At 41.3% G+C, this 14,583-nt stretch overlaps 1 protein-coding gene across 2 annotated transcripts in view; it reads right to left on the reverse strand.

Moving 5' to 3' along the window:
- DOCK5 (dedicator of cytokinesis 5) overlaps nt 1-14,583 on the reverse strand; it is a 234,853-nt gene that overhangs the window by 29,310 nt on the left and 190,960 nt on the right. For both annotated transcript variants that reach the window (XM_036240517.1, XM_036240516.1), the window contains exons 35-40: nt 13,269-13,428; nt 12,468-12,508; nt 11,739-11,829; nt 7,815-7,934; nt 4,622-4,711; nt 902-1,006 (exon numbers count right to left, since the gene is read on the reverse strand). In XM_036240517.1, the coding sequence (XP_036096410.1) occupies nt 902-1,006; nt 4,622-4,711; nt 7,815-7,934; nt 11,739-11,829; nt 12,468-12,508; nt 13,269-13,428 (607 nt within the window). The remainder of the gene's footprint in view (nt 1-901; nt 1,007-4,621; nt 4,712-7,814; nt 7,935-11,738; nt 11,830-12,467; nt 12,509-13,268; nt 13,429-14,583) is intronic.

Here is a 14,583-nt window from a genome sequence, read left to right on the forward strand (position 1 = left end):
CGTACAATTTTTATGTAAATGTAGGTTTTTATTTAACTTGGGTAACTACTCTCTGGTTAACCAAGTCTTATAGCATAGAATAACTGTCTTGGTCAGTTTCAATTTTATATTCGTTTGTGTGATTATTTAATTAACATCTCACCCATTAGGTTGTAAAATTCTAAGAGAGCAAGGACTGTATCACATTATAATCAGTACTGCATCTTTAATGTTTAGCATATGCTTGGCACACAGTGGCATTCAGTACATAGTTACTGAATGAATGAATGAATCTCCTCATCAGGCACTGTAAGGAATATAAAATACTTCCCCACTTTTTCTTTTTTTAATTAGGGGAAGGAAGATGGATAATATATGCTTAAACATTGCTACGCACTTAAAGAAGCTTCTTTTTTTGTGGGAGAAAGTAAGAGTGTTTTGTTTATATTTTAGATTGTGAAACAACACCACATTATAAAAATTTTTGAGAAGGAAAAAAACATAGTCCTTCTCACCATTACAACAAAATTGTTTTTATTTTTGCAAAACGTTTGCAGTCTTATCCTTGGATATTCGCTTTCTATCTTGCTTGGACTAGAAATAAAATAAACAGCCAAATACATCAATCTACACTTTTCCCTAGCCTGACCTGCAGCAGCAGAAGGTTCTGTTTTTCCCCTTTTCATTCCACTTGGGAAAAGTCATTTTGTAAAAGAGCTGCCAGAATCCCAGAGGTGGCCATGGCGTGGGGTGAAGAGGCCGGCGCTCAGGAAGCAGTTTCCCTGCCCGACCTCCCACAGTGAGAACACCGGCCTCCAGCTGCTAACACATCAGGTCCATCTGGGAAAGAGATGAAGACCTCCCCTCCTTCAGCCTGCACGGCTGGCTTAGCGGTATGGGAGATCACAGCCAGGTTTCTTACCCGTAGGAATGAAGGAAAGCCCTGTCCATAGTATCCAACAGCAAAGTACTCAGGCTGAGGCCTCATGGCCTTAATGATGTTCTCATAAAACGAGGCTCTTTTTTTCTGGAAAACAAAACAAGACATTCCATAGGAAGGTTACAGGGCACAGTTGGGGGGAAAAAAGAGATCTGACTATTTCTTTTGTGGTTTCCCATGTAACACAAAGCAATGAAAGTTCTTTGGAAAATATCTTGCTAGCCAGAGTTATCCTTTTGCTGGACAGGAAGGTTTAGATCTGGGCCCATGACAGCCTTGGAGGGCCTGAGATTCCCTGAGATTCTCTGCAGAAAGATGCAAACTGTGCATTCTGCTACGGCGGGAGGTACTGCTTAGTTTTCACCAGTTTCCCAAAGGGGTCTCAGGACCCTAACAAATTAAAAAGCACCTTCTGAGATTCATGAAGGGTGGCTGCATTTAAGTGGAGATACATGAGAAAAGAAGATAAAGAACTTTCCAGTTCATGCAGGTGGTTTTGATTAAAGTCCTTGGTTCAGCTACAAGTGCCCAGAAGGTGAAGGTAATGATCTGTTTTCCAATATCCAGCACTACCCCTGTCTTTAATGCTTCCAACAGGAGAGGCCTCCCAGCCAGACCTCCAAGAGTCAACCGTAAAGAAAGCAAAATAGGTAGCCAGACCTAGAGGCGCTGAGGGCTGTCTCTAAGGCTCTCCCACAATGGCTCTATTGCTATGGCAGGCCGCCCCTGGTTCGTAGGGGGTACGTTCCAAGACCCTCAGTGGATGCCTGAAACTGCAGATAGTACTGAACCCTGTTTATACTATGTTTTATTTTATACATACACACCTATGATAGAGTTTAATTTCCAAATTAAGAGTTTAACAATAGTAACTAGTAATACAATAGAACAATTATGTCCTGGCCGGTGTGGCTCAGTTGGTTGGAGCGTGTCCTGTGCACCAAAAGGTCAAGGATTCCACTCCTGGTCAGGCACATGCTCAGGTAGCAGATTCCATCCCTGGTTGGGGCACATATGGGAGAGAGGCAATCGATGGATGTTTCTCTCTCTCTCTCTCTCATAATATACTGTAATAAAAATTATGTGATTCTGGTCTTCATGTCTCTCCCCCCCTCTCTAAAAGTATCTTATACTGGGCCTGGCCGGTTTGGCTGAGCGGTTGGAGCGTCAGCCCTCAGACCAAAGAGTCTTGGGTTTGGCCCTGGCCGGTTTGCTCAGTGGTTAGAACGTCGGCCTGTGGTTCAGAGAGACCTGGGTTCGGTTCCCACTAAGGGCGCGTACCTCAGTTGCAGTTTGTCCCTGGCCCTGGTTGGTTGTGTGGATGGCAGCCACTCAATGTGTCTCTTTCATGTCAATGTTTCTCTCTCTCTCTCTCTCTCTCTCTCTCTCTCCCCCTCCCACTCTATCTGAACAAAAAAAAAAAAAAGGAAAAAAAATGTCCTCAGGTGAGGATAAAAAAAAAAACAAAGAGTCTCGAGTTTGATTCCGGTCAGGGGCACATGCCTCAGTTGCCGTTCGTGCCTGGGCCTGGACGGGGTTGTGTGGAAGGTAGCCGGTTGATATGTCCCTCTCATGCCGATGTTTCCCTCTCTCCCTCACCCTTCCACTCTATCTGAAGATAAATGGAAAAAAATATCCTCGGGTGAGGATTAAAATAAATAAATAAAAATAAAAAGATCTTATACTGCCTGTATTCACCTTTTCACTTACAGGACGCACTTCTCTTTGGCATATCCAAATTTGTAGGATCACTACTCTTGCACTTGTGGGGCCATTATTAAGTAAAATAAGGGTTATTTTAACACAAGCACTGTGGTGCCTTGAGAGTTGATCTCATAACACAGATGGCTACCAAGTGACAAATGGGCAGGTAGCCTCTACAGTGTGAATACGTTTGACAAAGGGATGCTTCACGTCCCAGGCAGGATACAGTGGGGTGACGAGAGAGTTCATCATGATACTCAGAATGGCATGCAATTTAAAATTTATGAATTGTTTTTTCCTGAAATTTTCCACTTAATATTTTCAGACTGTTGTTGATGACTGGTAACTGAAAATATGGAAAGCAAAAATGCAGGTAAGTGGGGACTACTTTCTGGTTTCTTTCTTTGTTTTTGTTTTTTTTTAATATATATTTATTGATTTTTTAGAGAGAGAAGGAAAAGAGAGATATAAATATCAGTCAGTTACCATCTGTATGCTCCTACTGGGGATCGAGTCTGCAACCTGGGCATGTGCCCTGACCAGGCATTGAACCGGGACCTCTCAGTCCACGGGACAATGCTCAATCCACTGAGCCACACTGGCCAGGTTACTTCCTGGTCTCTTAGAAGGGTAACATGTTATATGACTAACACAGCTCAATTTAGTTTATGAAGTTAATGAGTGATTTTTTGCATAATGGCAGGGGCTGGTATAATACACTGGCAAATATTTTTCAAAATGATCTTGACAACTATCTCTTCAAATAAATTATTATTGCATGACAATGGGTTACTTTTCTATGAAAATTATCAAATTAATATTGCGCTGATCTACCACTGGGCAATTAGAAAACTATTTTTATTTTGCATTATTGTTTGTTTGTTTTTTAATTAATTATTTTTTATCCTCACCTGAGGACATTTTTCCATTTTTTGTTCATGTAGAGTGGGAGGGAGAGAGAGGAAGAGAGGGAGAGAGAAACATCAACATGAAAGGGACACATCAAGTGGCTGCCACCCACACAACCAACCAGGGCCAGGGACAAACTGCAACCGAGGTACACGCCCTAAGCGGGAACCGAACCCATGTCTCTCTGGACCGCAGGCCGACGCTCTAACCACTGAGCCAAACTGGCCAGGGCTGCTTTATTGTTCTTAAATAGCTGACCTGTGCCAACAGCCAGGTATAATACACACGTTCCAGGGACTCTAAGTAGAGTACTCCAGTAACATTCAGGAGACTTGGGGAGAAAAATCTGAGTCAAATTCTGGCTGAAGCATTTTACAATATTACTAAAATGTGTACAATGGCACTCTTGAAAAAATATAACAAGGCTCCAAGATGAGCAGTTAGTCATTCAGCAGAGACTTGAGGATGTGGTCCACAGAACAAGTAATTCTGATGAACAGAAGATGTCAGAGCCCTGGCTAGTGTGGCTCAGTGGTAAGAGAGCCCTGGCCCATGCACCAAAGGGTTGTGGGTTCAGCTCCTGGGGAAGGGCACCTGTGCGGGTTGAAGGTTTGATCCCCAGCCCTGGCCAGGATGCATGCAGGAGGCAACCAATCAATGTATCTCTCTTTACCCCACTCTCCCTTCCTTCCACTCTCTCTAAAAATAAATGGAAAAAATATCCTCGGGTGAGGATTAACTTAAAAAAAAATCAGAAAACATCTGAAATATGCATAGTGTTCACTGAAGGTGAATAACTACGAGGGTGAAAGAGGCATGGAGACGTGGAGGGTCCACTGAGAAACAAAAGGCACAGAGATAGAAGAGGGGGCAACAGACAGACATCCTGAGCCCTCTCTCAAGGACAATCTGGAGAAAAAATAACAGCTTTTGGACCTCATCCTTTTACTTTTTCATTTCAAGCAACGTTTACTTTTCCATTGTAAAAAAATCATTTATCCTGCCTTTCTTAAGCTTACAAAAACACTTCCACGAACACTCCCGTTAGCACCCCTTGTGGAGGCTTGGCATATTCTGACCCAGACTCACCAGGAGATGGCCCAGGCCCTCGTAGTCAAACACTTTGCTCTCATAGGTCTCAGCCAGCTCTTTGCTCAGTTTGATTGCCTTCTCCCACATCTTCAGAAAAAGAAAAGTGAAGAACAAAAAAGTCATTCATCCAGCTGCAAAAGCCACTTGAAAGTCACTGGCAATGAGTAAAAGAGTCAGGACAGTTGAGTTTCTGCAAATATTCCCAACATGCCTCACTTCCTGGATCAACTAAACCTTTTTATTGACATCATAAAGCTACTATATCTTGGCTGCTTTGTCAGGGGGCATCTTCTATAATTCTCTTTGCAAGACCATGAAGAACAAACACCATGTGTCCCCAAACAAAGCAATATTGAGCTTAAAGGCAAAACACTAAAAACCATTGGAAGTGGAGGGGACCCGTTTCAAAGCCTAGGTCTTGAGAGTGCACAAGCCTATTTGGAGGGGAAAGTTGGTGTGGCCTCTAGTTCTGTGTGTGTGTGTGTGTGTGTGTGTGTGTGTGTGTGTGTGTGAGAGAGAGAGAGAGAGAGCGAGAGAGCGAGAGAGCGAGAGAGGGAGGAGAGGTTCTGCTGTGTGGGATTTGGGAAACTGTGTACCAAGTGTTAGCCGACAGTCTCTAGAGCACTGATTTTCTGTTTCTACTAAACTACCTCCTTAGTCAAAGAGAGTCTCAGGAAGTGCCTTGGAGCATTTATGACCATGTAGTTACGGCCTAATGCACATATTTGGTATCTGAAGCTAGCACCCAAGATTGATCCCTCTGTTCATTTTGATATTTTATAACATGTCTCTTAAGTGAACACTATTAGTAACAGAGCGTCTGGTAATTTCCTACTACATTCTTGTCAACCAGGTGCTATGTTCCATTATTTCTGGCTGCTGAAGAAATGTGTGTGCAGTTCATATACAGTTGCAAAACATTTTAAAATGAAATCTTTTAAAATAATCATTTGCCAAATGTGTCCATCTGAAGTTTCAGGTCTTGGTCACTGCTAAACCTCTGAAATGTGCTGCATGAAAATTATTCCAAATTGGCAGGGCCTGGTATAGGAAGCCAGTCAATAGCATCAATGGGTCGAATTCTCTCCTCATTTTACCAAATGCCAAGTTATCAAAGGGATAGTGAAACAGCCTAGCACAGAGGTTTTCAAAGTGGTCTCTGGTCTCTGGGAGTCCCCAAGACCCTTTCAGAGATCCAGGTCAAATTATCTTCTTAATAATACTGATCTTATTTGCATTTTTCCAACACTTGTGTTCTAGTGAGTACAGTGGAGTTTTCCAGAGGTTATAGCATGTGTGATACAACAGAATGAATGTAGTAGCAGACATGAGAGTCCGGCTGTCTTCCAGTAGGCCAGATGTAAAAGAGATTTGCAAAAATGTCAAATGTCATTCATCAATTTTTTTGGAACATATAGTAATTTTTCAAAAATAGATATGATTTATCTTTACTGGTAATAGGCTTACTATCATTGTTAAGAAAAACAAATCAATATATATTTAAAAATTGTTTTAGTTTCTAAGAGTATAAGTAACAATAGATACAGTCCATGTGAACAAAAGTTCTCTGGGCCCCTCAGTGATTTTTAAGAGCAAAGGGGTACAGAAATCAAAATGTTTGAACAAATATACTTGCTCTCTGAGCCTTAAGTTCTTATCTGTAAAGCAGATATAAAATGTACCTTGTAGGGTTATAGAGAGAATTAAATTAGGAAAAAAGTCTGGAGATCACCCCAAACAGAAACTAGCACTAAACAGACGGCAGTTATATCATCATTTAACCAACAGGTCCCCTGATAAGAAAAAACAAAGAAATGGTGGCTGGATGTGGCAGTCCATGAGAACTCTCCAGGCCTCTGAAACTGGTCAAATCTGGGAACAGTTTTGTTTGGATAGCAGATGCATTTTTTTTTTCTCTTTGTCCCTCAGCCCCCTTCTACATATTTTTTTCTCATTAATTTTTTTTTTTTTAATTCTAAGTTTAAAAGCCTTTCAGGTGGACATGCTTTCTTTAGTTGAGTAGAGACTTCACAATTTCCCAGCCCAGTTCCCATGTTCATTTGAACCTTCTCACCCCTGTGGGCATCTAAGCTGCTCATACTTATAGCCTATGGTGTCAGGCAGGTAGTGATTTGGGTACAAGATGTGTACCAGGTATGTTAGTCAACAATCTCTAGAGATGCACTAAAAGGGACAGTACTAGTTCCTGACCCTCAGCACGATTTAAAAGAGAAAATGGCAATTATGGAGAGTGGAGGCTGCCCATTATATTCTCCATTGGGTTAGGTGTTGCCAAGATAACTGATCTTTATTGCTTTTCTTACATTAATTTATTTCTTCATTTTCTCCTCCATTAAAAATACCAGGATTCAAAGGTACATATGGGAATAATAGAGAAAGTCATGAGTCATTATTGTATCATGAGGAATTTGTCTGGTTTTTGTCCTGAGTCCTGGGAGGAAGCTTCTAAACCCTGGGAATTTCCCCAGTGATAGGAGTGTCTTAGTTATTCATGGTGGACCTTCTAACCACACCTGAGTTTATGCTACTGAGGTGAATCACGGTGAGCCCCTTGCCAAAAAAACCACCCATGTGATTAGAGGGCTGGGGCCTTGAGCTACATGATATTAGCCAGATCTAAAGGAAGAAGTGACTGAGTTCACTCATGTGGTCAATGATTCAATCAAGCCTACATAGTAAAACCCCAATAAAAACTCCACATAGTGGCTCAAATGAGCTCCTCGTTGGTGAACACATCGATTCTCCTGGAGCGTGATGTGCTCAGAATCCACGGAGAGAAGGAACAGAAGCTTTGCATTTGGGACCCTCCTAGGCCCTGCTCTACATATTTCTTCTTTCAGCTGGTCCTGATTTGTGTCCTTTAAGATAAAACTGTAATTGTAAGCACAGCATTTTACTAAGTTTTGTTAGTTGTTCTAGCATATTTTCAGACCTGAGGGGATCATAGGATTCTCCCCCATATTTATTGTCAGTTGGTCAGAAATGCAGGCAGCCTGAGGATTCCTGAAATTGTCTGGCGTCTGAAGTAAGGGCTGTCTTGTCGGGGACTGTGTCCTTTGCCTGTGGGCTCGCTCTGTGCTACCCTGGCTGGCTGGCATCGGAAATGCACCACAGTCTTGCTGTCATTGTCCTCCTTGCTCTAATACAAAACAAACGATCCAACACTCACTTTGCCTTTGTCAAAATAGGATATGATTTCCTGATACAGCTTCTCCTTAAGCTCTTGCTGGGTATAAACACAGTAACTGTCCCTCTGAAGCAAATGGGGTACACAAGGCTTGTCAGACCACTGAAAAGCAAACAAAAGGGATTAATGCAACATATCAATTTATTAATTAAAGGAGATTAACAAGTATTTTATTTAAAAAGTCGCAGAAATATTGCATATTCTGTGACTCATTCATACTGTATTTTAGATCATTTTTTTTTTTTTGTGTGTGTGTTTTTTTTTTTAATCCTCATCCGAGGATATTTTTCCATTTTTTGTACAGATAGAGTGGGAGGGAGGGAGAGGAAGGGAGAGACAGACAGAAACATCGACGTGAAGGGACACATCGAGTGGCTGCCACCCGCACGACCAACCAGGGCCGGGGACAAACTGCAACCGAAGTACGTGCCCTTAGCGGGAACCGAACCCGGGTCTCTCCGGACCGCAGGCCGACGCTCTAACCGCTGAGCCAAACTGGCCAGGGCTGTATTTTAGATTATTTACTGAACAAAAAACTGCATTCACAGACATAATACACTCCAGCCTCAAAGCACGCCATGCAGAATGGACACACACTTGAGGAACCCTCGTGAGAGTCCAGGACTAGGCGAGCTCACCAGCCAGCATGCATACTGTGTACTAAAGGTATCGGCACATAGTCAGACAAAAGGAAGAAATCGGAAGTATAAAAGTGGATAGGAGCGGGCTAAACTACCACTATGTACAATGATTGTATTCTTCACAATCAATGCTTTTACAAAGGGTGGCAACTGAAAAACTACCACAAATTCAGAGAATTAAGTCAATTAGTGGGATAAAAATGTGACATATTTAGAAATAATTTAGAGACAGATTTTACATAAAGAGATAACCATGCTGAAGATAACAGAAGAAAAGAGTCCAACAACAACAAATCCAAAATAAGATATCCAGGCACAGCAATGTAAATATACTTAATGCCACTAAACTGTATGCTTAAAAAATGGTTAAGATGGTATATTTTTTGCAATCTGTATTTTATCATAATTAGATTAAAGAGAAAAGGTATCTAGGAATGAACATAACAAGGAACATGCAAGACTTCTATACAAAAAACTTTTAACACACCATTGAAGGCACAAAAGCAGACTTGAACAAATGGAAAGTCATACCATACTTTTGGATAAGAAAATGCTATTTCATAAACATGGAAATTCTCCCTAAATTAAAGTTTAAATTTATGATTCCAAAGTCCATATGAAAAAACAAACAAAAAGAAATATGTGGAAAACTCTGAAAAAGAAGAGCAATGAAGACAGTTTTGTTAACTACCAGGTAATAAAACACACTATAAAAATTAATAATTAAGAGTGTGGTACTGGAAACTGTACACATTAAATATGTGCAGTTTTTATGTATCAGTGATACCTTAATAAAGCTGTTTAATTTTTAAAAAGATAGTGTGGTACCAGTATATGAATAGACAGAGACCCATGCAGAAGTCTACAAAATCATAAAAGAGATTCTCGTCCTAGCCAGTGTGGCTCAGTTGGTTGAGGTTGTCCCACGCACTGAGAGGTCACTGGTTCGATTCCCAGTCAGGGCACATGCCCAAGTTTTGTGCTTGATCCCCAGTAGGGGGAGGCACAGGAGGTAGCTATTGATGTTTCTCTTTCATCTCTTTCATTGATGTTTCCCTCTCTCCCCTTCTCTCTCTCTAAAATCAATAAATACTTTTTTTTTTTTTTTAAATAAAAGAGACTCTTCCCACCCCATTTAGGGATTTAGTACACAGTAGAAGGGATATCATACCAATGAGGAAAATATGGATTATATTACACATCCCTATTGAGTAGCTATCTGGGGAAAAGAGTTGTATCCACACCTCATACCTTACTATGCCAGGAGAGGAGAATTTAATTTTCTAAGCAGCACAAATAAAAAGATATATGGTTATAGATACCAGGGTTTCCTTCTGACCATCCCATGGTCAAGAAGCCTTCCTCCCTAAGCCATATACAGGTAAGCTTTTTAGTGCCTCAAGCTTGAATGAGTTGTGAACGCCTGCCTTGGGGAAGAGGCGAGGCAGAGGACTCTTGTTTTTAATTATAAAGCTCAAAACAATGTATGTGTATTATTTTTAGTATAAAATAAAAATTAAATTAAATTATAAAAGAAAATCAATTGCTGGGGGCAAGAATGGAGAAAGAGAGATATAATAGGAGGCTACTATAATTTACAATGGTAGCTTGGGACCAGGATGGCTGCAATGGAGATTTAAAAAAAAAAAGTGGATCACCCTGGTCGGTTTGGCTCAGCAGTTAGAGCATTGGCCCATGGACCAATGAGTCATGGGTTCGATTCCAGTCAAGGGCATGTACCTTGGTTGTGGTTCAACCCTGGCCCTGGTTGGGGTCATTCGGGAAGCACCGAGTAGGTGTCTCTCACATCAATGCTCCTCTCTCTCCCTCTCTCCTTTCCACTCTATCTGAAGATAAATGGGAAAATATCCTTGGGTGAGGATTTATAAAAAAGTGGATTGAAAAGAAATGAACAGGATATTGAAGAGAGATCTGCACTCCCATGTTCATTGCAGTGTTATTCACAGTAGTGAAGACCTGGAAATAACCTCAGTGTCTGTCAATGGACAAATGGAAACAGAAGATCTTGTACACATACAACAGAATTACTCAGCCATGGGAAAGAAGGAAATCCTGCCATTTGTGACAACATGGGTGGACCTGGAGGGCATTACGCTAAGTGAAGTAAGTCAGATAGAGAAAGACAAGTACTGTATGAAGAGGAATCTAAAAAAGCCAAATTTGTGAAAACAGAAAGTAGAATGGTGGTTACCAGGGGCTGGAGCAGGGGGAATTGGGAAGATTCAATTTAAGTTTACAAACTTGTAGCCCGTAGATAAATAAGTGATTATAGACAACAATACTGTATTATAAACTTCCAAGTTGCTAAGAAACTAGATCTTAATTATTCCCACTACACAAAAGAAATAATTATGTGACATGATAGAGGTGTTAGCTACAGTGGTAATCATATTGCAATATATAAATGTATCAAATTAACACATGTGCACCTTAAAGTCCACAGGGTTATATGTCAATCATATCACAACTTTTAAAAAAGTGTAGAGCGTAAGGGCAAGTTTTGGACAGATGGTCCACAATTCTTGCTGGTGGAAAATGTGGGAGAGTTGAATAAAATATGATGACAGATATTTGCCTGAGCAACTGGGTAGAAGGTGGTGCCCTTTAGTGAAGTGGGAAGAAAGGTGAGAAAGGAATGGATCCAGGAACAGTGGGAAATTAGAGCTGTTGCTAGGACTTGAAGTTTGTGCTGTCAGTCATTGCAAGATTGATGCTGAAAGAACAGACTACCTGTGCATCTGAATTTGGAGGAGTGGTCAGAACCAAAAATAATTGAGATCCATGAGGTATAGATTTATATCCACAATACATTTTAATTTTACTTACTGAGTGAGTATACATAGAAAGTTACTTCTGTGACACTATATTTACTTACAACTCAAGTCTCTGCAGTTTTACAATTTTTTCACATTTATTAATTGATGGGTATTTGTTTCTTCAATTACAGTGTCAATTAATCAGAGGACTGAAAATTGTACTCCGCTTTCTAAGGATTTTTAAATCAATGGAATTTCTTCTTTATCCATTCATCTAATAACTGACATTTCCTCAAACTTGATCTGAAAGTTAGCTGTGCCTACTTAGAAGGTTTAAAAATATTCTAGGATGAAAGGATATCTCTTGAATAAGGACCATTCCCAACACAATCATGAAGTGCACAGGATCTAGTCTCAAAGGCCTGGAGAGCTGATGCGCTGTATTCTGTCCTCCAGCTTGTGGACACAAGCAGCCCTGACCCACTTACCTGCAGCAGCTCGGCATGCAGGAGCAGAGTGTAGGCAGCCTCCGTGTAGTTCTCACAGTCTCGGTGCAAATCCCGCAGCTTGTACAAGTACCTGGTAAGAATGGGAGAAGCAGGCCATTTTGCCACCAGGGAGCTGCTCCAGTATTCAGCTCATTCCACAACCAAGCCGCAGCCTGATTTTCATCTTTTCTCCCCCTGCTCCTTTCTCTTGGGCAAAGGAATCCCTTGCATGCTACCTTCCTACTCCTTTAACCCCTGGAGCTGCCTCCTGCCTATGTGCTTTCTTACTCCATCTGCTTTATATTCTTTGTGAAAGGCAGTAGTGTCTATTTATGCATTTTTATGCCATGGAACTCTTTCAGAAGCTAGCAAGAGCTATGAAATACTCCCCAAGGTGTATATAATTTATGTCTAAGTGTGTTCCATATTCAGGGCTTCCAGAATTTCAGGCAAATTTCCATGCCTCTCCTTGGGCAGACTTTCCTGATGGCCTTGGCCAGCCTCCTCCATCCTTCCTTGAATTCCAGCACCGTCCACCATATGCACCCTTGTACTGTACTTACTGTATCTGTCTAAAGAGTTTACTCTTTCAGGTGGAAGGGGGAATATCGCATACCTTTGAGTTGTCTCTCAAAGCAGCAAGCATGGGGTTGGGGCTTAGTATTTGTAAATTGAAAAAATAAATAATAAAGACATAAATAGCAAAAGCAGACATTCCCTTCAGCTTACCTTATGTATATGTCCTCTCTCTTCTTTTCTTTATAAAAATTCTACAAAACACCAATATAAATCAAGAGTTACTAAATAGTTTGCCATGAAAATAGCCAAATAGCTACTCTTGCTTTTCAACATTGTTACCTCTCCAAAGAATTTATTTTCCATTAACAAACATCCCCATAAGGAAAGGATGTTACAGTTTGTAAAGAAGACAAGTTGAAAAAAATTTTAGGACCATGCTTCTGAGCAGTGTGAAGGGAAACATCTAGGAACATAGCCGGCTTCTCCTCGTCACCTGGTGCTCTGCTTGCTCAGGGAAGCAGTGGCAGCTTCTTGGTTTACAGTAAGCAGAGGAATGGCAACCTAACCCTCTGAGGTCTGTGGTCCCAGATATATATGTCCCGGGAAAGGCAAGATTGAAGAGCTCTAGCATCATGAAGATTTCAGGCACTAATGCTGTACTCAGGGTATAGTGTTTCTCATGCATGCTTGACTGTCCAATAATTTCAACAATAAAGCAACTACATGTAAACAAGGCAAAGAAACAGGCTGAGGATGGCATTTAGTAAGAGAGTCAAGAGCTTATGTTGCATTTTCCATCCCTCTTTTCAAATTTATCCTCAAGGTCTGTGGCTGCTGGTGATCTGCCAGTCCAATGATGAGGTGGTGGTTCCCATTAGACTCAGCAGGACAGACTCCATAAGGGCAGCCCCAGGCTTCCTCTGTGTCTGTGAGATCTACTTGGAGCTGATTTGAGTGGGTGCAGGGGAGGTCTGCAGTGCCCTCCCGCCACCTAAGAGGCTTGACACCTACCAGCACGTTAACAGTGCAGCTCATCCGGTTTTCCTTGCTTTCATCATGCATGATGATGGTTCTGTAGTCCAAGAGATTCTCTAGGAGGCTGCTGACTAGGAGCGCAAATACTTCTCCAGAGCTGGAGAGGTATTTATGTTTCCGGAAATGTTCTAGGAGCCTGGAGGGTAGGGTAGAGACAAATTTCCATGTCTCATACTGTCATTCCAGCACCATTCACAAGTGCTGTCCAAGGTCCCAGCAGCAGGTGGCACCAGGAGACACATACCCTTCACTTAACACAATTACTCAAGTTCCACATTTTCTTTAGAGCTGTATTTAGCTCAAGTCCCACCATTACCTAGAATCCCAGCCCACAATGCCCTTCTTTGAACTTGTAATGGTATTTCTTGTCAGTTTTTGTGTTCTTGTTGATACTACAAAAACAGGAAATTTTGCCCAAAAGGTTTGTGTGTGCCTTCTGATCATTGTACTCAAGATAAAGGAGACCATCTTTTCTAGGTCTAATTCTCCCTAAAACCTAGCACTTCGTGGCCTTCCGTGGGCATTCTGGAAAGCTCTGCACAAATACCCAGCCTAGAGGAACCTAGGAAGCTACCAGACACCCAGACATGTGGCTCTTCAGATAAAAGTGTTATTTTCAGAAAAAGAAGTTTATAAATAAGACAAGCTAAACTTTTGGTCTAAATCCTCTTTCTCTGCCGTGGCCAGTTTGGCTCAGTGGTTAGACCATTGGCCTTAGAACCAAAGAGTTGTGGGTTCAGTTCTGGTCAAGGGCACATACCTTGGTTGCGGTTTGACCCTAGCCCTGGTCAGGGTCATGCAGGAGGCAACCAGTCGATGTGTCTCTCTCATATCGATGTTTCTCTCCCCCCCCCCCATCTGAAGATATTTGAAAAAATATCCTCGGGTGAGGATTAAAAAATAAATAAATCCTCTTTCTCTGGACCCAAATGGAGCAAAGCTTCTATAAGAGCCTCTTAGAAGAAAACTTGGGAACAAGAGAAAAAGAAGAAGAAGATGTGTTCCAAGAATTAGTCTGGATTCCGGGATTATTCCTGGGCAGTGGAGATTTGTGCAGTCATATTTTTCTGAGGTAGTGATCCAAGAAGAATGAAAAAATACAAAAGTATTTATGTGAAAAATCAGCTATAGGACTAAAAAAATGAGTAATCGTTTGTAATATTTTGGGTGTGTTTGTATGTGTGCATAATTTCTTCATTTAATTCCTGTACAAGATCAGAATTGCAAAAATGATAAACTGGGAGGTTTGATGCTTGATTGAACAGGAAGATCTAATGGAAACAGGATAAAA

Source organism: Molossus molossus, unplaced genomic scaffold (genome assembly GCF_014108415.1).
Source record: "Molossus molossus isolate mMolMol1 unplaced genomic scaffold, mMolMol1.p scaffold_m16_p_4, whole genome shotgun sequence".
NCBI classification, from domain to species: Eukaryota; Metazoa; Chordata; class Mammalia; order Chiroptera; family Molossidae; genus Molossus; species Molossus molossus.